This window comes from Cinclus cinclus, chromosome Z (assembly GCF_963662255.1).
Source record: "Cinclus cinclus chromosome Z, bCinCin1.1, whole genome shotgun sequence".
Taxonomy (NCBI): Eukaryota; Metazoa; Chordata; class Aves; order Passeriformes; family Cinclidae; genus Cinclus; species Cinclus cinclus.
This window is the reverse complement of record NC_085084.1, coordinates 48,229,993-48,252,400: the sequence shown is the minus strand read 5'-3', so window position 1 is coordinate 48,252,400 and position 22,408 is coordinate 48,229,993. Positions and strand designations below refer to the sequence as shown.

The 22,408-nt window shown below is 42.9% G+C and overlaps 2 protein-coding genes across 2 annotated transcripts in view; one reads left to right on the top strand and one right to left on the bottom strand.

Annotated features, from left to right (window-relative positions):
• The window catches only part of FRMD3 (FERM domain containing 3), a 120,852-nt gene extending 119,085 nt beyond the window's left edge, over positions 1-1,767 (bottom strand). Inside the window, exon 1 of the mRNA XM_062513136.1 lies at positions 1,669-1,767. Coding sequence (XP_062369120.1) covers positions 1,669-1,767 — 99 coding nt within the window. The remainder of the gene's footprint in view (positions 1-1,668) is intronic.
• A 13,937-nt stretch (positions 1,768-15,704) lies between these two features.
• Positions 15,705-22,175, top strand: IDNK (IDNK gluconokinase). Its single transcript, XM_062513941.1, has 5 exons — positions 15,705-15,745; positions 15,856-15,886; positions 16,216-16,302; positions 19,894-19,937; positions 21,803-22,175. The coding sequence occupies exons 1-5, from the start codon at positions 15,705-15,707 to the stop codon at positions 22,173-22,175; spliced, it is 576 nt and encodes a 191-aa protein (XP_062369925.1).
• Positions 22,176-22,408: the final 233 nt, after the last annotated feature.

Sequence of the window (22,408 nt, the reverse complement as noted above, 5' to 3'; positions counted from 1 at the left end):
ACAACAGAGCTGGTGGAAGGGCTGGAAGGCACATCCCTGTGGGGAGCGGCTGAGGGCTCTGGGTTTGTCTGGTTTGGAGAGAAGGAGGCTCAGGGGTGACCTCATTGCTCTGTAGAGCTCCTGAGGAGGGCACCTGGAGAGGGAGTGCTGGTCTGTTCCTGGCATCCAGGAATGTGGAATGGGAATGGTTTAACGCTGTATTGGGAGAGGTTCAGACAGGACATCAGGAAATATTTCTTTACCATGAGGGTGGTCAAACACTAGAGCTTAATGGAACTGATGCCTCAAACCTGTCAGTACCTTAAAAAGACACACTTGGACAACGCCCTCAGTAACACGCTTTGTACTCTGGTGAGCTGTGAGGAAGTCAGGCAGTTGGACTAGGTGATTGTTTTAGGTCCTTTTTAACTGGAATTGTTTTTATAACGATAACTGGGGGAGTTTAGCTCTATTCTAGTGTTAAATAGCTCTGTTGGAACTAACAAAAACCATAGTTCAGTCCTAGCAAAAATGGAACTTAAATTTCATGGCACTTGGAGGTGCCATAATGGTCTTAGTACAAGATTACCAACTCGACTTAAAGCTGCAAGAGCCTTTTCTCTCAGAGAGACAGAAACACCAACTGTGAGTGACAAACAACTTCCTAAAAGACCACTCACATCCTCTGATCTGGATGCTAAGTTCATCTCTGTTATTCTGTGAACGCTACAGAAATTTCAGAGGGTAACTTGATTTTAATGCTTGCAGTTAAATCTGTAAGAATCTCTAAGTCTTCCATAGCGTAACCAGAGTTACAGTTCCTATTGGAACACTTGAAACACCCCTGTTTTCACACATTACAAACATTGCTCCTCCACCAAAAAATTACAGACTCCTCACTGTTTGCATCTTTATCCTTATGACTTGAAGGAATAAAAAGAGGGACTCAGTAATTAGGAAGAGGGACTACAGCGAAGTTGTTTTTTTTCCCCAACCACACAGCATCTACTACTACTGGAAAGCCTGCTCCAAGTTATCTTTTGTCTTAGGTGAAGAGGAAGAGGGGGCAGAGCTTCATTTTGAACTCTGCCCGCTATCTCGGTTACAGCGGTTCCCTCTCACGCCGCGGGCCTTGCCTCCAAGGCAGGGCTTTCTTTCCCGGTATAGGAAAGCGAGTCCTCCCGCACAGCGGCTCCGCAGCCCGCGGTGCCGTCCGGGCCGCCCCGTTATCGCCTCGCGGGACGGGAAAGTCGCCGCCTGGATTCTCCTTCCCCGCCCGGGCCACCGCAGCCCAGAGCGCTCCTCCCGCCCGCGGGAAGGCTGCGCTGTGCCGGGGGTGCCGGAGCCCGACGGATCCCGCGGCTCCAGCAGCGGCCGGGCGGGCTCCACGCCGTGCAGAGAAACGCCGTGGCGCAGCGCCGGGAGGCGGAGGAGCAGCGGCGCCGCAGGTGCGCGGAGCCCCCGCCGAGAACGGGGCGTGCGGGGAGCGGAGCTCCCGCCGCGGCCGCGCCGAGCCGAGTCCACCCGAGCCCGGCCGAACCTAGGCGAACCCGGCCGAGCCCGGCCCGGCCGAGCCGAACCCAGCCGCCGCCCCGGCCCTGCGACCCGCGAGGCGCCGCCCGCAGCCGGCTCCCGGAGCCACCGCTGCCCGAGCCGCCCCGCCGCCGCCGCCCCTTTCAGCGCCGGCACCTGGATGTGGCAGGAGATCTCGGAGTCGTCCAGCAGCCGCACGGTGCATTTCATCTCCGCGCTCAGCGACCTGATGCTGGAGCTCCGGAACCGGATCATCCCGGCAGCCCGCCCGCCGTTGCCGCCCCGCAGGCAGCCGCAGGGGGCCAGCCTGCAGCGGCGCCCGGCCGACCACGGCACGGCGCGGCACGGCGCTGCACAGCTCGGAGTGGCGCGGCGGCAGCGCCACCCACCCCTCAGCCCCGCGGCGCTCCGCCGCCGCCCGCCATCCGCCCGCCCGCCGCGGCTCGGGCCGCCGCTGCGTCAGGATGCGCTCCGCTGCCCGGCCTCAGCATCCTCCTGCGCCCGCCCCCGGCACGGCACGGCACGGCACGGCACGGCACGGCCGGCGGGGGCACCTCTCCGCCCTCACCTGCTCCTCCCGCTTCTCCGCCCCACCGATCCCGCTGGGCTCCCTGCGCGGCTCCGTTTCGTCGGGCTGGCAGTGCCGAGAGGGAAATGATCAGCGGGATCGTTCGCCTTCCCCGCCACGGGCGTGCCTCGCCTGGTTTTGAGTGCACCTGAGCGACTGGTACTCGCCTGGGAATGCCCGATGCCCTGCAAACGGGGCGCACCCCCCAGGCTGCCTGGCCGCCCATGGCGTGGGTCTCCGGCGTATCCCAACACAGCCCGAAGCAGGAGGAGAAGCCTGTGGACTACATATGTAGAGTCATATAAAGAAACCTCAAAGATGAGTGAGGTTTCATTTCACCCTAATGAAACAGAAGAAAACAGAATGCAACTTACTGTAAGAGTGCAAACCTTGAAAACTTCTTTCCTCAGGGAAAAAAATGACCCATTAGGGAGCAGCAGTTGGCTGCACCCCATCTGTTGGCTAAGTGGGAAAGAAAATAAAGCATCCAGTGGTTTCACTATTATATTCTCCATCACAAAAGAGTGTATACATTTGTGTAAAACCTTGCTGGCAGAAAGCAAGCACCAAATTTAACCAGCCTTGAAACAGGGATCAGCACTGTTATTAAAAAATGAGCACTTTCCTTTGAAATATGAAATGAAAAACAGCCAGGGCAAATTGGGACATGGCTGGAAGTTTACAAATATAAAAGAAGCTCTGACAGCCACACAGAAGGTGCACTTCAGTTATTTTTCCTAGTTGTCTGTGATTACCTGTAAATGTCCATCTTTTGAAAATAGTTCTGTGTGGATGTGTTCTTTTGAAAATCCCGTGTAAAAGCCTAAGTGCTGCTAGTGATGTAAGCTCTTCCTTCGGCTTTCTGCTGGACTGTTAACAGCAGGAAATACAGGCAACCACAAACAAATGAGAAATATATAATGCTTGCTACCATCAGCTAATAAATATGCAAAGCCCTTTAATGTGGAACATAAAAGAAAAGCTATAAATATATGCTTCTCAGAAATGATAAACGCTTTCAATTGCACAGCAAATAGTGAAGCAAACCAGTATTTAAAATAGATTATTCACCTCAGCAGCCATACTCAGCCCACAAGTTTTGGGAGAAGGTTCTTATCAGCTGGGACACCCAGATGTGGACACCCACTCACTAATAATACAAAAGCTCTTCGTGTTTTACAGTCCTGCAACAAGGGAACTCAATAGCAGGATTTAAACCCACATGCAGATTGACTCTCAGGTGACACAGATTTTCCTGCTTCTCATAGAGAAGGAATCTTCTCTTTCTAAGCCAAGTATTTTAGCTTTCCTTCCATCTCTGCAGCACACATTGCTCCACCCAAAAGGGGAATTATAAGAGGGAGCTGAGCCAACGATGAAGACTTAATGAGCAGGTCATAGTCTACCACTGTCTGAAGGGGGGGGTTTGCTTTACCTTCAGGACCACATGGAGAGGGGTGAGCTTTCCAGGAGATCTCAGAATTACAACAATACTGATGACTACAACATGAAATCTGCATCCCCAAACTGTTGCACAGCAAGTGTGACCTAGTGTGTACAAACAGCAGCACAGCTGCCTGAGCACAGAGCTCAGCAGAATTTTACTTGCCTGTTGCAAAAACAGGTCACTCTTGTCTTTTTGGTCACTTTATTTTCCTCTTTAATACCTCATACCGTGTTGACCTGGGGTGCCTGAGAACTCTGTGAAACAGGTAACTCATTTCTATGTTTCAGCTACTGCAGCAATAGTTTTTACTGCATGAAATGTGGCAGCGATCTAACAGGAAGATACCAGATAAATGAAAAAATAAAAAAATAAAAATTAAAAAAAAAAAATCAAAAACTTGACTCAAAGAGAAAAAAACCAAAAAACCATAAAGACCCAAACAAGCAATGAAAGTTTTCTTGGTTGAAAACTAAAGTTGAAACCCAAAAAATCTTGAAAACCAAACACTCTGCCCAGTTGTAACTTCACAAAGTAAACCCATCAGATGAATTTTGCATCACATATTAGGATTACCAACCCTTCCTTATTAAAAAAGTATTCTAGACTTTTTTTATTTTCCCTTACAAATAGAAGTCTCTTAAAGGTCTCCTAGCATTGTAAATTATGCAGAAAAAAAACACAAACTTACCTCAACATGTATCACAGTGCACCCTTTTTTGCCAGATCTTGGAGGCCAAGCAGTCCTTATGCAGCTAGCATTTGGAAAGATCACCTGAAAAATCAGGTACGTGAGGAATTAAAGAGTATGGCAAATATAAGAAAACACAAAGCAACATATAGATAAATTTAATTAATTCAGTTTTCATACAATGCTGAGCTGATTGAGTATATAAAAAATATACAGCTTGAACTTGCAGAATATGCTTCCAACTCAGGGGAAGGTTATCAGCAACTGCTGCTGCTAAGACCATGGCATGTTACTGGGGGGTTTATTGAAGCACTCACCTGGCTTTGTACTGCAGATGTTGGAAGTTCTAATGGGAGATCTCAATACCTGGAAATGCCAACTGCAAGAACTGCTTGGTGGTGGGCAGACACATGCTTGAAATGCATTTTAGATACATCAGTCTCAGAACCACTGAGTGCAATAGCCACATTCCCATTCTTTCTTCGGCTAACTGGTCACTGAATGACTTTGCTTTGGGATGAGTACATGTGGATGGCCTAAAGGACAGTAGCCTACTTAGGTAGGAACCTAGGAAGTGCTGCCAGATACAAAGTTATATCTAGGGACAACAGGGAGCACTAATGAGCTTTAGTAGTACTTTGATATCTGGATGATTCTGTATGGAGCTAAATTACAGAATATAATAGTCAAGGATTTTCCCTTCAGTGGCTGATAATAACAGCAATTTCAGCTCTTTCAATTAATGTTTATCATTTAACCAAATATATAGACATTTTGTATGGATTTGTTTGTGTTTTTTTTCCAAATACTTGAAGAATAATCCACAAATACAAGTGCTATGGCTATAAACACTGCCTGCCATGAGTCAGACCTCCAGTTCCAGCATGGATAGGCCAAATACACAAATCACTGTCCCCACAGGAGTGCTTTGCATGACACACATCTCTTTGCCCAAGGCCCACACCTACCCTTTGCCTCAGCCATGGGTCCCTCACAGGGCTCTCACAGCCTGGTCATTAGCATGCACAGCAATTAGCCATCGTGGGAGATCATGTAAACAGTGATCTCATGTAAAACAGCCATTAGTAAACAGTGACTTATGTGTGAAGTCTGTGACAGTTTGGATTTTACTCAGTTCCCTTCTTCAATAGGATTAAGAACTCTAACACTAAAATATTTCATCTGAAGACAGATTGTCTGGGCATTAGGCTTCTCCAGAAGTATCCTAAAGAGTGAGGCGTGGGGGTTGAGCTAGCAATGAATCAATAGATCAGGAAGTAGATTCCTGTAGTCGGGGAAGTGTGAGTTTTGCTGTCGAAGGCACAAAGTCAACAGGAAATCTGGCTTCGTAGGTGTCCCAGAGATCCTGTTACACAGCAGAAGGTTTGAATGACCTCTGAAGAACCTGGCTCACAAGGCAAACAAATCACTCATACCAAGACCACAGTTTTTTTGCAAATACTTTTTTATCTTCAAGAGGATTACCTTTGAGACATACACCGTGCAATTGTAAAATATATCTAGCAACTAAACTGAAATTCATAGTGAGGTAATTGAAGGGCTGGGTATACCAGGCAGCATGCAAAATATGAAAATGAAATATGAGATTCCACACATATGGGATCTCTTTTGTTTCAATCTTAACTAGTCATCTAAAAAAATCACTTCAGATAAAAAAAATAAAAAAAACTTGAGAAAAACTAGGGTGGTTGCATCTTGAAATAAAAGGTTTCTTACATGCAAATATTACAGCAATTTGAAAACTGTATATAAAATATTAATGCATATATCTAAAAAGCCCTAGGAGCATTACAATATACGTTAATTACAAAGAAAAATATATTTAAATAGCAAAAGTTCTACTGTCCACTGGGGGCAGAGTTGAGTCAGAAGGTGAAACATGATTTCACACAGGGTTTCTACTTTCTTTTGGATTACAAAATCAGCACAAAACCATCACATATTTGTTACATGAATGAGAAAGCAGCAAGGTACATAAAATACTAGATTATTTGACAGCAGTATAAACAGACTCAGGATTTTCATGCTTGTGCTCCAAAGGGAGCTGTCACTCCCTAAAATCCAGTTTAAAATGAAGGGCTATCTGTGATATATTAGGTCACAACTGCCCCAGTAAAAAAGACCTGGAGTATTATTGAAATCTCAAGGGCTATAGCATAATCTGCATGGCACTGATGGTCCTATTGGCCTCCACATTCTCTGGGTGCACTTGTGTACCTCAACCATGGCTTACAGAGGGAGAAGTGGTGAGTCAGCAGATATTTTCTTCCACTGCTTAACTTTAGTAATGTCTACAGAGATTCAGAAGAAGGTATAGGAAGAACGTTACAGTACTCCCATCAGAGAATGACGGATTGAATTTACTGTACAAACTTCTCAGCAAATTTCCTGCAGATATCATCTGGAAGTTCAAACTCCAATCAGCATTTGTCTGAGTTAAACTGGATTGCACAATACCACACTTTAAATTTGCTGATGGGAGCAAACTTTACATTGATTTTAATCCACCTAGTACAACTACCAGAAAGGCAAATGTCAGCTTTCAGCCTTTGGTTTGGAGGGTACAAAGTCTGCGAGATGATTCTTGTGATTCACTGGGTCCTGGGACTTGACAAGATTTTCTCATCAGTAGGATCAAAATGTTTTCCTGGTACACTCTTCTCTTTTCTGGGAATATATAGTCAGTTATTCCAACCCAATTCTAATCTTGTGAATCTAATATCCTTCTCTGGAAAACTACACCAGGTGGTGTATTTCTCAGTTTCCCATGCTGCATCTCCAAGAAGTGTCTCTCCTCTGAAGACCAAGTTTGTTCTCAAAAACTTCTTTCACTACAGGTTCTCTCTAGCTGCTTTCACACAATCCATGCAGTACTCTTGCAGTCTTGTTAACAGCCCCAGAGAAACCCTGCAGCTACCACAGCTGAAAGATTTACAGGCTCTGCATGTGACACAACCAGGGGTTTCAGAGGTCTACAGTTAATTCAGTACCTAGAAGGACCTGATTGTCTCACACTGAATGCAGAGTGGGTACCACAACCATGTATCTCCTCAGATCATGACAAATTAAAAAAAAAATTAAAAAACTACCATATTAATGATTTTCTAATCCAAAAAAAAAGGCACTCTCTACCTCCTGATCAAGCCACAAATCACAATTCCATTCTCCTGACCATACTTATGCATAGAAAAGAATATAGCAATCTGACCGACAAAAAAGTTCGCTTTTTGTATAGGTAGAGGTATATTTGCAGGCAGTGTTGATAATTGGAGAAAATAGATATTGTCTGTCTGTAGCTTGAACAGTTCTTCCTTCTATGGGATTTGTCTAAATAAATGTTTAGTAAGACTCCAGTTCAAATACAGTCTAATGTTACAACAACCAACCACATTTTTTCAACATTATTATTGCAGGTAGGATTAAATTTGATCCTTACTGTAACAATAGCACTCTTCATAAACTATATAAAAACTACATTAGCATCAGTTACCTGGTGGCCAGTCCAGCAAAATACTCAGAGCCAGGCTTTGAAGAGCTCTCAGCATCCCAAAAGCCCTGCTAAAGGAGCAGAAAAATAGTCCCCACCACACACTTTTTTGTGTATCCTTTTATACTGTTCTTGTTACTGGGTGGAATTTGGGTGCTCATGGAGAGAATTCTCTTGCAGTAACATCCTGTTTCCATGGCTGCTGCACATGTACTTTGAAAGAGCTCCAAGTTCATTGACCAGTTTAGGCTGGCTTTATAATTCCATTTCTTCTTTTGGGGTTATTCTGACTTTTAATACTCCCGTTATATGATTTGAATTTTACATCATTTATCTGCAGTCGTAGTTGTGTTTACGGCACTTTTCCACCCAGGAATGACCCTCAAAATTGAGGTCTATATGAGGAATCATATTTTACACCATGTGTAATTTGCATAAATCAAGGTGAAGTCCAGCAAAATAAAACTTCTGCTTTGCAAAATTATGTCAGGTTCCTAGTCCATTTTGTGAACAAAATAAGTATTACAGGAAAAACGTGTATGATATACAGCATGTATTTCAAGTTTGTTCATCTTGTCAGCATCTAATCTGTATCCAGAATCTGTTATTACAGTAATTAGCACCACAATTTTTAAATAATAATATGCAACAATATTCAGTTTCTGATACAGCTCTCTTTATAGCTTCTGGGTTATGTCATTAATTCCTTTTCAAATTACTGTACAGACTTGTTTTTTATTGTTCTGGCTCTTTTAATTATATAAGAGCTTACATGGACAGGACTTGAAGTTGCAATTAACTTTGTTGTTGAACCTCCTTTCACACTAGGGGATGTAAGAACTAAGTGTGCATGTCAGTGATTACAGAATGGAGGCTTGGCTACACAGGGAAGAGATGTGGACTAACTACATGGAAAAAAATCATCAGAGACACTAAGGCAGCATGCTTCAAAAGCCTTCAATAGTAACTGCTCAGGAATAGTAATCATATTACCTAGTAGCAACATTTTAAGATATGTATTTACCCTGCCACTTTCCAGAGCCAGCGGGTGGCTCCATCTTACTAATGCTTTGAGTGCTTCCAAAATTAATGGTTCTACATCAGCGCATACTTTTGGTATTGTAAGTGATGTTGAAATGTAGACTGCGTACCTTTTCCATCCTGAGTCTTACGAGACAAGTGCAAGATGAGAAGATAAAATAATTAATCTGTTGCAAAACCTGTACTACCAGTGTAGGCCAGAATCTTTTAAAGTAACAAAACACTCCTGTAGAAACAACTTTTATTCTCACATGGACTGCAATAGAAACAGCAAAGCTCTCCTAGATGCTCTTGTCAGCTCTGCCTGATTTCTTTTTGAAGGCACTAAAGAAAATAGTCTTTCTGTAACTCTGTGGTCTTCTTCATTTCCAGTCTGTCCCTACAGTAACACTGAAATTACTCCAGACTGCACATGACTGTAACCTGCAAGCAGTACCTGTGCACTACCTCTGCTAGCAGCTTTCCACACCCAGTCAGAAAAACCCATGTATTTTCCTGACTGTGCTCCAAGTGTCAGACATAACCCCTTGCCTCTCACTGTCACTTTTGAATCACATTGTTGCAGCCCTAGTTGTTACTGTGGACTGAAACTAATGTGATGTTCACAATATTTACATTCTCAACATGGCAGATAAATAAAATGTAATTTGATAAACTAAGTGTTTCAGACAATTCTGCCTTTTTGAACACTTCTCTGGAGTATTTATGCTAATGCACTGGTTTTGATAGCATCACATGAAGAAATTTTTATGTGGTAAAACACTGTTTTCTATTTCAATTTCAAATACATTTGATAGGACTTTCATGCAAACCTGAAATTGGTACTGAAAAATTTAACTAGGATTACACTGATGAAATCAAGTCCAAGAAATGAAGAAGTTTTCAAAACCTAAGGAACAGTCATGTAAAAAACTCAACTAATTTTCCATTTCTAATCTGCATTAATTTTATTGAAAGTCAATCAGCTAACCTCTACAATCAAGTCATAGTATTTCCTTTGCTGTTGTTAGGAAAATTTAAATCATTGAACAATAACTTCTCTGCTTAGACCTATGTGCATTTAAACTTCAGATGTTTTCTTAGGCTTCCCTGTAATTAGTAATTAGTGAGCTAGGACATGTTCAGGTTCTAGAATGGTATGAAATACTGCATTTCTCTTTTACCTGTAACTAGGCTTGGATGATTTTGTCATTCCCTCAGCTTTGCAACCAAACTGAGAACATATCTGTGTCACAAGCAACACAGAAAAGCTGCTCCCATTCCCTCTTACCTATTTTTTTATTTGTTTATGTTTGTACCGCAAAATGGAAAAATCTGAAGTTATTTACAATGCTCCTTTTTTATTTCATGAACATCAAACCCTAAAGCTCAGAGCTTCAGTGTAAAAAAAAAGGGATGAGATAATATATACAGATACTTAGTATGATTTAAAAAACATTTAACAGCTTTTGTTTGATTTGCTGATCCCAAATGTCTGAAAGTTTGACTTCTTTATCAAATTGATTATTTTTTTTCCCCTCAGTACTGGCAAATCCTATTAGGTGCAGAAAGCCATTTGCACTAAACTCTCCTCAGAAAGGGCTTCAGAGAATGTATTGACTGACTTCGCATAGCATAAAAAGATTCTGAAAATTGTTGGTAAAGTTCCAATCAACATAGCGGTAATTGGATGATTATTTACTTCACGAGGACTAACTGTGATCAACAGAACACCACAACATAGTTTCTTTCAGCTATTCTCCTCAGAGTGAACATATTGTATTAACACTCTCTGCCTTGTATTTACTATCAATGCTTATTCAAGATTTTATTTGAACCCTTAAATTACTCCATAAATTTGAGCCTTAGTTGCTTGAAAAACAGTCTTACTCCCCTTAAGATTCAGGAAGCTCAGATTACTCAATGTATCTGAGCCCCCACTTTTATAAGAAGCAGATGTCCATGATGATGGATGTTCCTGGCAATCTTTAAGAGGCCTGTGCACTTATGCAGTAGTTCACCATTATACTGTGATAAGTTTCCATTAGGAATTACCATGGGAATGGGTTTTTTCTGCTTTGAGTTTGGCAATCCTCTGAATACAACAGACATTTCTTAGTATCCATGGGAAGGAGACAGATACAGTAAAGGCAAACAGAAATAACTCCAGGAAAATTAAGTTCTCTCATTCATATTTCATGTTACCCTTCTCTAAAATTAGGCAGCTAATTGAAGTAGAAGATGAAGATTTACTGAATTCCATAAATTTAGTATTAGACAATTAGTCAAACCAGAAAGGTTCAGAAAGACACTGAAAATACTCCTAATAGCCATAAAATATACTAAATGCCATTTTTAAAAGTATTTAAAGATACAGTGCCTGGAAAATTCTTTTGGGACTGAGAAGCACTTGAGGGCTAGGTATTCTTGAGGTTTTTTGGCTTTTAATTCCAGAATGTTCATCCTTCACCATTTTATTGTAATATCATCTATTACTAAACATAATAAATAAAACACCAGAAGATGTTTACATTCCATTGTCTCCTATGTCAGCTATGTGAATGTACTCTGGAACTCATGAAACCATACAAGATTTTTTATATAACTATATGTCCTGGTTTACAATACAAGATACATATTCTATTACCATCTGATAAGGGTGATCATCTTTATCTCTGTGGGAAGTATCTTCTGTTAATGGGCCACTGAGTCCTACTGTATAACTGATAAGATTACATCATCCCACTGGGAGATGCTCCAGCCAGGAGGACGAGCCCAGCCTTTCCTACCTAGATAAAAACTGAGGTTTAGAATGCCAAAGGCAGCCTTTTTCCACTGGATTCCAGAGGAAGAACCAGGTTTTTATCCACATCATCGCTGGACCCTTTGGAGGAAAACTGCACCAGCACCCTGACTGACAGGGTATCAGGTTGTATTCTGACTCTGTCAGTGGTTTTATTTTTATTATTGCATGTATTTTGTTTTTTCCTTTTTTTTTCTCTTCCCTATTAAAAATTGTATTACTGACTTGAAGTCTCACTGGTTTTGCTTTTCAAACCAGTACACTATATCAGAGACTTGGAATCAAGTTCTACATTCTGACAACAGTAGAAATAAAATAAATTTAAATTATAGGGAGAAGGCACCCATTACACCTCTGACAAATGATCTTCAAAGAATAAGCACCAGGACAGATTTCCTAAGATGTATATATATCACTAAATGATGAAGACTAATATGAAATTCTTCCATGATATTAAATAAATAACAACTAAAAATATTTAATAGTACTGTGACTAGAACAGAGTGAAAGGGAAATCCTCACTCACATGAAAAGGGTCTACATACTTTATTTGATCAACAACTTAATTAAGCACATCTTAAATGCTTAAGTAAAGTATATACAATCTGATGCTGTTAAGTCAACCATTTGGCTCAATTTTATCCATTCATCTCTCCAGTTCACTACTAACATGAATTATATCTGCACAAATCACATCAGCCACACAAGCAGGAAGTCTGAATGTAATTGCCTTCTTTACATTGCCTATAGGCTCTTGTGTTTGTACAGTTCAATCAGCTTTCTCCAGATCTTTTTCTTCTCCCTGCAGCAGCATCTGCACAGCACAATGCTGCCTGTACAGTGCCTACAAACTCTGCCAGTGCATACTTATGTTAAGATGGGATTGCATAAAAGACAACTCCTGGCAAGACTTCCTGCATGAAAGAGGGTATAAAATAGCTATTAGATAGCATCACACTAATCTAAAGTGGTTCTTTTTCCAAAATGCAATGATATGAATTATGACAAGAAGAGGTATCAAATAGAGAAGCTTGTTAAAGCTGGTTACAACAAAAGCCATTGGGCATACACTGTAGGCAGGCTAGTCAGTTAGCAGAATCTGGGAAATTGTTGTGACAGACCAATTCAAAGTTCTAATTCTGGGAATGGGAATAGTTTCCAGGGTCAAAATGACCACTGGTATTTTTGAGCTTGTTCATTTGGATCTCCCAGGAACTCTCATCCAAATGAAGCATTTTTCCTTATCTCACAATTAATAAGCCAATGAATGCAAAAGATGCATGCAAATTCAATTACTTTAGCACAATCATACAGCTATTACAGCAAAATATGTATCCAGTCACATGGCACCTTAAAGAAATCATTGTAGTCTGTTAGTAATTTGAGAACCGGCCTGTTTCAGTAATAGCTTAATAACTTTAAAGGTTCTGGTCTTTGTTAAGAATTTCTTAATAGGTATGTGAAATACAGACAGTTCCAGATCTCAATTAAATGGTCAGAGACAGGCAGCAATTTAAAAAAAAAGACACAAATATCATACATAATGTTATTTGAACTGCTGTGCACAGGAACTAAAATTTCATGCAGACTGGAAGACTTAATGTACATTCTGAGAATTCAGCAAAGCCTTTGACACTGTCTCCCACAGCACACTCCTGGAAAAGCTGCAGCCCGTGGCTTGGACAGGAGCACTCTTTGCTGGGTTAAGAACTGGCTGGATGGCTGGGCCCAGAGAGTGGTGGTGAACAGTGCTTCATCCAGCTGGGGATCAGTCACCAGTGGTGTCCCTCAGGGATCTGTGCTGGGGCCACTCCTGTTCAATATTCTATTGAAGACATGGATGAGGGTATTGAGTCTTTCATTAGTAAATTTGTAGATGACACTAAACTGGGAGCACGTGTCAATCTGTTGGACGGTAGGAGGGCTCTGCAGAGGGACCTGGAATGGTTGGATGGATGGGCAGAGTCCAGTGGGATGTAGTTTAACAAGTCCAAGTGCCGAGTCCTGTATTTTGGCCACAGCAACCCCCTGCAGTGCTACAGGCTGGGGACAGTGTGGCTGCACAGTGCCCAGGCAGAAAGGGACCTGGGGGTTCTGGTCGACAGCCGACTGAACATGAGCCAGCAGTGTGTCCTGGTGGCCAAGAAGGCCAATGGCATCCTGGCCTGGATCAGGAACGGTGTGGCCAGCAGGAGCAGGGAGGTCATTCTTCCCCTGTACTCGGCACTGTTGAGGTCACACCTTGAGTGCTGTGTCCAGTTCTGTCCCCTCAGTTTAGGAAGGATGTTGGGATGCTTGAGCACATCCAGAGGAGGGAACAAGGCTGGGGAGGGGCTTGGAACACAAACCCTGAGAAGAATGGCTGGGGGAGCTGGGGTTGTTTATCCTGGAGAAAAGGAGACTCAGGGGTGACCACATCACTCTCTATAACTCCCTGAAAAGTGTTTGTATTCAGGTGGGGTTGGTCTCTTTCACCAGCTAACAACTGACAGAACCAGAGGACACAGTCTCAAGTTGCATCAAGGGAAAATTAGACTGGATATTAGGGAAAAGTTTTTCACAGAAAGACTGATAAAGTATTGGAATGGTCTGTCCAAAGAGGTGATGGAGTCACCATCCCTGGATGTGTTTAAGAAAAGACTGGATGTGGCACTTGATGCCATGGTCTAGTTGAGATGTTGGGCTGGGTTGGACTTGATGATCTTGAAGGTCTCTTCCAACCCTGTGATTCTGGGATTCTGGGATTCTGTGATACATAATGTTATTTGAAGTGCTGCTGCACAGGAACTAAAATTTCATGCATACTGGGAGACTTAATGTACATTCTGAGAATTTATTCCAAGGTTTGATTGATGTAAAAAATATGAAGGGGCTATACATCATGTCCTCCTGAAGCCACCGTCACTGGGTGGAGCAGCTCTTCAGGCACAGCAGGTGCCTCTTTGCCACACAGGAGAACTTCAATGCTGCTGTTTGGCAGCATCACTGCATTTGATCCTTACAGAGCTTTAAAAATGTTGCTAGGTCAGATACATGTACATGATAATAGCAAGAATAATTGAGAATTTAGTCTATCTAAGCTAGCTAAGAGAATTTTCACAATTTTCCACAATCTTGCCCCTCTTCTCAGCTCTGGTGAGGCCACATCTGGAGTGTCACGTCCAGTTCTAGGCTTCACAGACCAAGGCAGTCATGGAGCTCCTGGAGCAGATCAGCCAAGGGCTGTGAAGATGATTGAGGGACTAGATCATTCTTATGGAGAAAGGCTGAGGGAGCTGGGCCTGTTCAGGCTCAAAAAAAGACAGATGAGAGGGGACCTCAATCAATGTCTATCAGTATCTGAAGGGAGGGTGTCAGAGGATGGATCCAGGCTCTGCTCAGTGGTGCTGAGCAATAGGACAAGACGCAAAGGCACAAACTGAAACACAGGAAGTTCATCTGGAACATCAGGAAGCACTTTGTTACTGCAAAGGTGACCACACACTTGAACAGGCTGCCCAGAGAGGTTGTGGATTCTCCAGAGGGGTTGTGGGGCCTCCCTCACTGGAGATACTCAAAAGCTGCCTGGACTGAATCCTAATGTGCTCTACCGGGTCCGGGGTCTTGGACTAGATGACCCCATCAGTGGTCCATTCCAGCCTTACCCACCAAGTAATTCAGTGATTTAAAAGTACGTCTGGATCAATGCTTTAAGATATAGTAAAATGGACTTAGCCATGGCACGGCTGATGGCTTAACTAAACTTTAAAGGCAGACCTTTATCACCAAAGGGTAATACAGAATTCAGCGGGCATCAATGCACACTTCAACACGCGCTGCAAAAATTGTTTCTACCAAATTCATGCATGCTGCTGAGGCTGCAAACGGTGAACACCATGCTAGAAGAACCGCTGGAAGAGAAACCCCCAACTAGACTGAAAAGCCCGAGAAAAAGGGGGTTCGGGAGAAGATCAGGTAACTTCAGCACAAGGAGCGAATCAAGAGCGGGGGTGTGTCCCGGGCTCCCGCAGAAAGGGAGCGGCTGACGGCGCCGGCAGGAGGCACCGCGGGCAGGGGGAGGCGCTTCGGGCGCTCCCGCTCGGCTGAGGCCGAGGGCGGGCCGGGCCGGCGGGCAGGAGGGCAAAGGAGCAGCGGCAGAGCAGAGTGCGCCGGGCCGCCATGGTGCTGGTGGTGGTGATGGGCGTCAGCGGCTCAGGGAAGTAGGTACGGGGCGGGGGCGGAGCAGCGGCGCTGCCGGGGGCTCGGCGCTGCCCGGGCCCGGTGGTGCGGGTGTCCGGGTGTGTAACCGGCCCTTTGTGTTCCCCCGCAGGACCACGGTGGGGTCGCGGCTGGCAGAGAAGGTAGGAGTGTGTGGGAGCCGCCGCCTCGGAGGCGTGCCGGGGCGAGTTGGCCCCTCCCAGCCCCGGGCTGCTGGTCCCCAGAGCCGCCTTTGGCCGGCGCGGGGTCGCCTGCACCGACTTCGGCTCAGCGCCGTGATGCAACAGCTGTTGCTGGTACCAAGCTGCCTTAGTGTTCTGGTTTTATTTGCTAATCATTTGTTGTAAGCGGTGATTCATACTGCGGTGCAGGAAGCCTGTAATTTCTTAGATGTCCTCTTCGTAAATTCTGAAGTCATTGTTACCTCTCCTGATCTAGCTGAACTGTGCGTAGTTAATTTTATTTCTCTTAGTTGGGATGGAAATTCTACGATGCAGACGATTATCATCCTCTAGAGAATAAGAAGAAAATGGCGGAGGGGATACCACTAAATGATGAGGTACATTGGATAAGCCCTGAAAAATCTGTTGTCCACGCATTCTCTCTGTAACTTCATGCACATCTTGTTGACGTAGATTGTGGTTTACTACATAAACTAGTCTGACTGTAAACACAGGTCTGCGTTTAGCAAGGTGAGGGAGGCTTCTTGTGTCAAAAAAGGATTATGCATAAAAACGTAGTTTATCAGTTGGTTGTCAGCTCACTGGTGGTATGCTACTGTTTCAGGATTTGTGAGGAATCTCCCCCTCTACAGTCCACACACAGAGCTGCAGTTTTGGATTAGAATCATAGAATCTTAGAATATCCTGAGCTGGAAAGGACCCACAAGAACCACAGAATCCATCATGTGGCCCTGCACAAGAAAACTGCAAAAATTTCTTAACCTCCTCCCAAATCACTTTTCATCATTTATCACCACTCCTGGTTAACCTGGTAGGTCCTAGATGACTGGAGGTTGGCCAATGTGGCCCATCTATGGGAAGGATTGGAAGGAAGATCCAGGCAGCTGCATGCCTGTAAGTCTGGCCTCAGTGTCAGGGAAGATTATGTAACAGATTGAGTACATCACATGGCATGTGTAGGACTACTGGCACATCAGGCCTAGACAGCAGGGGTTTGAGAAAGGTAACTTTACCTGCTTCTATGTCCAGGTGAACTAAGGGATGAGGGGAAAGCCTTTGATGCCATTTCCCAAAGCATCCTTCTTGAGAAACTGGTTTTTCACGTCTAGGATGAGTGTACAGTTTGCTGTTAAAAACTGGCTGGTGGTCAGGCCCAGAGGGTGCTGGTGAACGAACTACACTTGATGGTCAGTCACTGGTGGGTTTCCGCAGGGATCAACATCATGGCAGATCTTGGTTAACATCTCTATGAATGATATGGAGGGGATTGACTGTATTCAGTAAGTCTGCAGGTGATTTGGATGGAAGTGTTGATCTGCTGTAGGGTGGGGAGGCTCTGCAGAGGGATTGGGACAGGCTGGATCAATGGGCTGAGGCCAATCATACAAGCTTCAACAAGGTGAAGTGCCAGGTGCTGCCCTCGGGTCACAACAGCCCCAGGCAGAGCTTGTAGCAGAGATGCTGGAAAGCTGTCCAGCAGAAAAGGGCCTGGGAGTACTGGTTGGCAGCAGGTGAACATGAGCCAGCACACTCAGGTGGCCAAGAAGGCCAATGGCATCCTGGCCTCTATTAGCAACAGTGTGGCCAGCAGAACCAGAGCAGCGATTGTCCTCCTGTACCTGTACCTCATATTGGTGAGACCACACCTTGAGTGCTCTGTTCAGTTCTTGGCCCCTTAATTCAGGAAGGACATTGAGGTGCTGGAGTCAGCCCAGAGGAGGGCAACAAGGCTGGTGAAGGGTCTGGAACACAAATCCTGTGAGGAGCAGCTGAGAGAGCTGGGGTTATTTTTACCTTGGAGAGAAGGAAGCTCAAGGGAGGCCTTATTAGTCTCTACAATTACCAGAAAGGAGGTTGTGGTGAGATGGGACTCAGCTTCTTCTCCCAGGTAACAAGGAATAAGACAAGGGAAAATGGCCTCAGGTTGTGCCAGGGGAGGTTCAAGTTAAATGTTAGGAAAAATGTCATCACTGAAAGAGTGGCTAAGCACTGGAACTGGCTGCTCAGAAAAGTGGTGGAGTCACCGTCCTAGAAGTGTTAAAAAAAAACAAGTAGACACTTAATGCTATGGTTTAATTATCATGATGGTATTCAGTCAAAGGTTGGACTGGATGATCTTGAAAGTCTTTTCCAAGCCTAATGATTCTATGATCCTGAATTGCAGCATGTGCCTGAGAGCACTGACCAAATGCTTTGGAACTTGGTTAGGCTGGTGCTGTGGCCACTTCCCTGGGGAGCCTGTTCCAGTGCTCAACCGCTGTCTGGAGTGGAGCCTTTTTCTAACAGACAGCAAAAACCTCCCTGAAACAGTTTCAGGCCATTCCCCCAGGTCCTGTCACTGGTCACCACAGAGCAGGGATCAGTGCTTGCCCCTCCTCTTCCCCTCACAGGGAAGTTGTAGCTGCAGTGAGGTCTGTCCTCAGTCTCCTCCAGGCTGAACAGACCAAGTGACTTCAGCCACTCCTCATACACCTTCCCCTCAAGGCTCTCCTTTGGATGTTCTTTAATATATTTATATTCTTCTTAAATTATGACACCCAAAACTGCAGAGAGGACTCAAGGTGAGGCCAGCCCACTGCAAAGCAGGGTGGGACAATCCCCTCCCTTGCCCAGCTGGAAGTGCTTGAAGTACTAATAGCTTAATGGCACAGCTTGATAAAAGGGTTTTTCCATTTGTCATCAATTCAGACAATGGTTTACAGTTAAAGCCATTTTTCCTGTACAGAATCAGAAAGAATTTTAAAAGTTCATGTCCACTTCTTCTAGAGAAATCAACACTTACGAATGTAGATAAAGACTTCTAAACAAAGAATATAAACTGAATAATCCTGGTGAACATATGAAATCAATCTAAAACCATCCAGAACTTAGAAACAGGGAAAGATGGGATCTTTTGAAAAAGACTTTGAGAATTTAGCTGTAATAGAAACATTTTTCAAAGCTCCTACCTTTTTTTTTTTTTTTTTTTTTTTTTTTTTTTTTTTTTTTTTTGCAAGGCGTCCACTTTTATTTTTAGTCCCTCAAATCTTTTGGGAGATGTCCTTAGCCAATTTAGACTGAAAAAAAAAAAATCTAGATTCTGGTTAAAAACTTGGATCTTTCACTAGTGGTTGGAACCCTGTATGTTGTCTGAATCAGCATCATACACTTGAATGACTAAACCACTGTTGCGTTGTGCAAGAGGAAAGCATTTCTTCTGGAGAGGTGCAAAATTGTGAGGGCTTTCTTGAATGCCAAAGAGAAGTTACTGTGAAATTACAGCAACAAAAAATTATTGCATTTATTTGTCTATGTTGTCATTTGTTGTGGTAACTCAGCAGTATCGGCACTGAAAGATTAAATGGGAGCAGCTGTTTAGTTTTCATTAGGCATGACTGAAGTTTGTGGCATCTTAAAATTTCAGATTAAGCAAGCATCTGATCAATCACTTGTGTTTGCCTTAGTAATGGGCAGAAGTTTTGAGAAATTGTGGTTGTGGTTACATTTATTTGTGAGTGTTACTGACACAAATATAATTACTGCAGATAACTAGATTTAGAACTATCTGTTGCAGATATCTAAATTTAGAACTGTCTGTTTCTGAATGCTTCAACTTGGATCCAAAATGGGAATTGGGTGTATGTTTGACACTGTATCAGGGAAAAGAAATAACAACTCTAGCTGTACATTTGAATAGTATAATAGAAGCAAGAGATAAGTTTCCTGTCCTTCAAAGGTGCATGCTACACTTGCATTCATATTACTTCCATCATACACTTGCAGAGACCTGTAATAGAAAAAGTACTATTCCACTAAAAGCATCTTAGTCATAATATGCCTAGTACTTCTTATTAGCCTTCAGGCAGTGGTAGCCTGTAAATCTGTAGTTTAATGCTAATTTTTACCTCTAGTCAAATATCTGAGATGCTAAAAGCAATTGTTTCAAGTTAATTTCTGAATAATTTTAAACTAACTTGTTCTCTTTCTAGGACAGGATTCCTTGGCTTTGCACATTGCATGACATACTAAGAAGGTAAGAGAATATCTAGTTTTAAAAAGTTTTAGTTAAAGACAAACATACCAGATGTGATTTTCCCCACTCTATTGCAAAGCAGAAATCTAAGTGGTAGTGTAAAGAAATGCTGCAGGTAGTAAAGCCATTCTATTTTTACTGATCTAAACTGTCATAGTAATTGCTGATGGTGAACTAATCCCTGAGAAATAAAGTGGGAAATTGTTGCCAGTGATGGTTGTTTTTCTATTATCTGTGTAAAAATAATTTCAAGGATCCAGTTTATTAATAAAGCCTGACATTAACTACTTACAAAGAACATAACCACCAAATACACTAATAACAACAGTAGGATAAAATACTTATTTTGTATAAGACACAGTGTCAAGTTTGTTTGACACAGTTTGCTTGAGTGTACTCTGCTAGTTTGCAGATGACACCAAAATGTAACTGATACAGAGGGACCTTGAAAGCCTATAGAAATGGATTGGTAGGAACCTTTTAAAAATGCAAGATCTTGCCCCTGGGAAGGAACAACCCCAGGCACTGGTATGGACAGAGAGGAGCACTCAGCTGGAAAGCAGCAGAAAAGGGCCTGAGGGAGCAGTGGTGGACAGCCCCAGTTGGACATATGCCTGTAATGTGCTCTTCTGTCAAGACAGGCCAGCAACATCCTGAATCCTGGGCTGTATTAGACCAAGTATTGTCTGAAGGTCAAAGGAGGTGATCATTCCCCTCTCCTTTTGCACTGAACTGCTACATCAGTTCTGGGCTCCTCATTATGAGTGAGGCATGGACATACTGGAGAGCATCCAACAATGATGAGGGGACTGGAGTATGTCCCAAACAAAGAAAAGGTTGGGAAGGCAGGAACTGTTTAGACAGGCTTTACACTTGCTTCTGCACATTAGATGAGCCTACATCATTGGAGCATGGGTTAATTCACTGAGAAATTTGTCTGGATTGATTTGCTAGATCCATTACTTTATGTTGTGTGATAGCTCAATATGCAGCTCTGGAAACTTTACAAAATCAACCATATTTTAAAAGAGCCTAATGTTTAATTATTAGTATTTATTAGTAGCTGAGGCTGTCACAGATTTACCTAGGTGATAACAGGAGGTATTAAAAGTTCTTACTTCCCTTTGAAACAAAATCTGATGACAATAGAATGATTTTTTAAATAGGTTTATACCTGATCTTAATTTCATTATGGAATATATTTTCTTAGGCAACAGTTTTATTCACTTTTCATAGAGAACTAATTCTGTATTTTCTTTCTGGTGGAGTTAAATGGTTTAAGAAACCTTGTCACCAGAAAATACATGTCCAAAGCATTCACTGACCTGCAATCTCTTGTTTAATCTGAAGTGAGCATATATGGAATGAGTTGCAGGAAACATAAATTACAGTTAAATCCAAGACAGTGACAACAGGTGTTGAAAATACTGTATATTTAAGAAGAGTGGTCTGCATTGTTTATCAGCAACTTACCTTCAGAGAGGGTAGTATAGTAATTTTATTGATAATGGATAGGTATTGCTATGGATATTTAGTTAGCAGTTAAGGAAATGATCTTGACTTCTCCTTGTGCTAGAGTTGAATTTAATGTAGGAAACAATGCTGGCTAATATACAAGGTCTCTAAGATTGAGATTTTACAGGTTGACCTCAATTTCAAATAACATCTTTACCTGGACTAGAAATTTGGTTTCAAAATCCTGTCAAAATTACTCAAACACCGCTGTCAATATGCCACTGCTCCTATGGCTGTCCTTCTTGAGAAGCTAGGGCTTGTCTACCTTGTTCAGCAGATCTAACAAGCCATTTTTGTCATACCACATGTAGATATGTAAAGAGTTTTGGGTCTTTTTTTCTTTTTGATAGAGAAGACACATCTAGACAAGATACAATTCTGGCCTGTTCTGCACTGAAGAAGATGTACAGGCATGTGTTAATTAGCGGAGCATCTGCAGTTGAAAGCAACCAGTCAGAGCAACCAGGAGAAAAACCAGCACTGAAGATCCTCTTTGTTCATTTGGACGGACCTATGGACATCATTGCTGGCCGCCTGGAGAAGCGGAGAGGTCATTTTATGCCACTTGAACTTCTCAAGTCTCAGTTTGATACTCTAGAGCCACCTAGTGCACCAGAAAGCTTCATTACTGTCAGTCTAGAAAAATCTCTCCTGGAAATAGTGCTGGAGATTGAGAGTGCCATTCTTCAGAATGAGCTCTGCCAGAGTAATCTTCTGAATTGACACATACAGAAATTCCTTGAAAGATAACAAGGCTATGAGAGAGGATTTTAATTATTAAAAAGTTTATTAAATCAAACCAACTTATTTTTTAGAGGTGGTTTACTGTTTGTTTTTGGGTTTTTTTTTTTAATCATGGCTCTGAAAAAGACATACAAGATGTAATTTGCAAGAACTGTTAACTTTTTAAGCCCTTCACTCTCTGAAGTTTAAATTCTCATTTTAGCAAGTCTGCT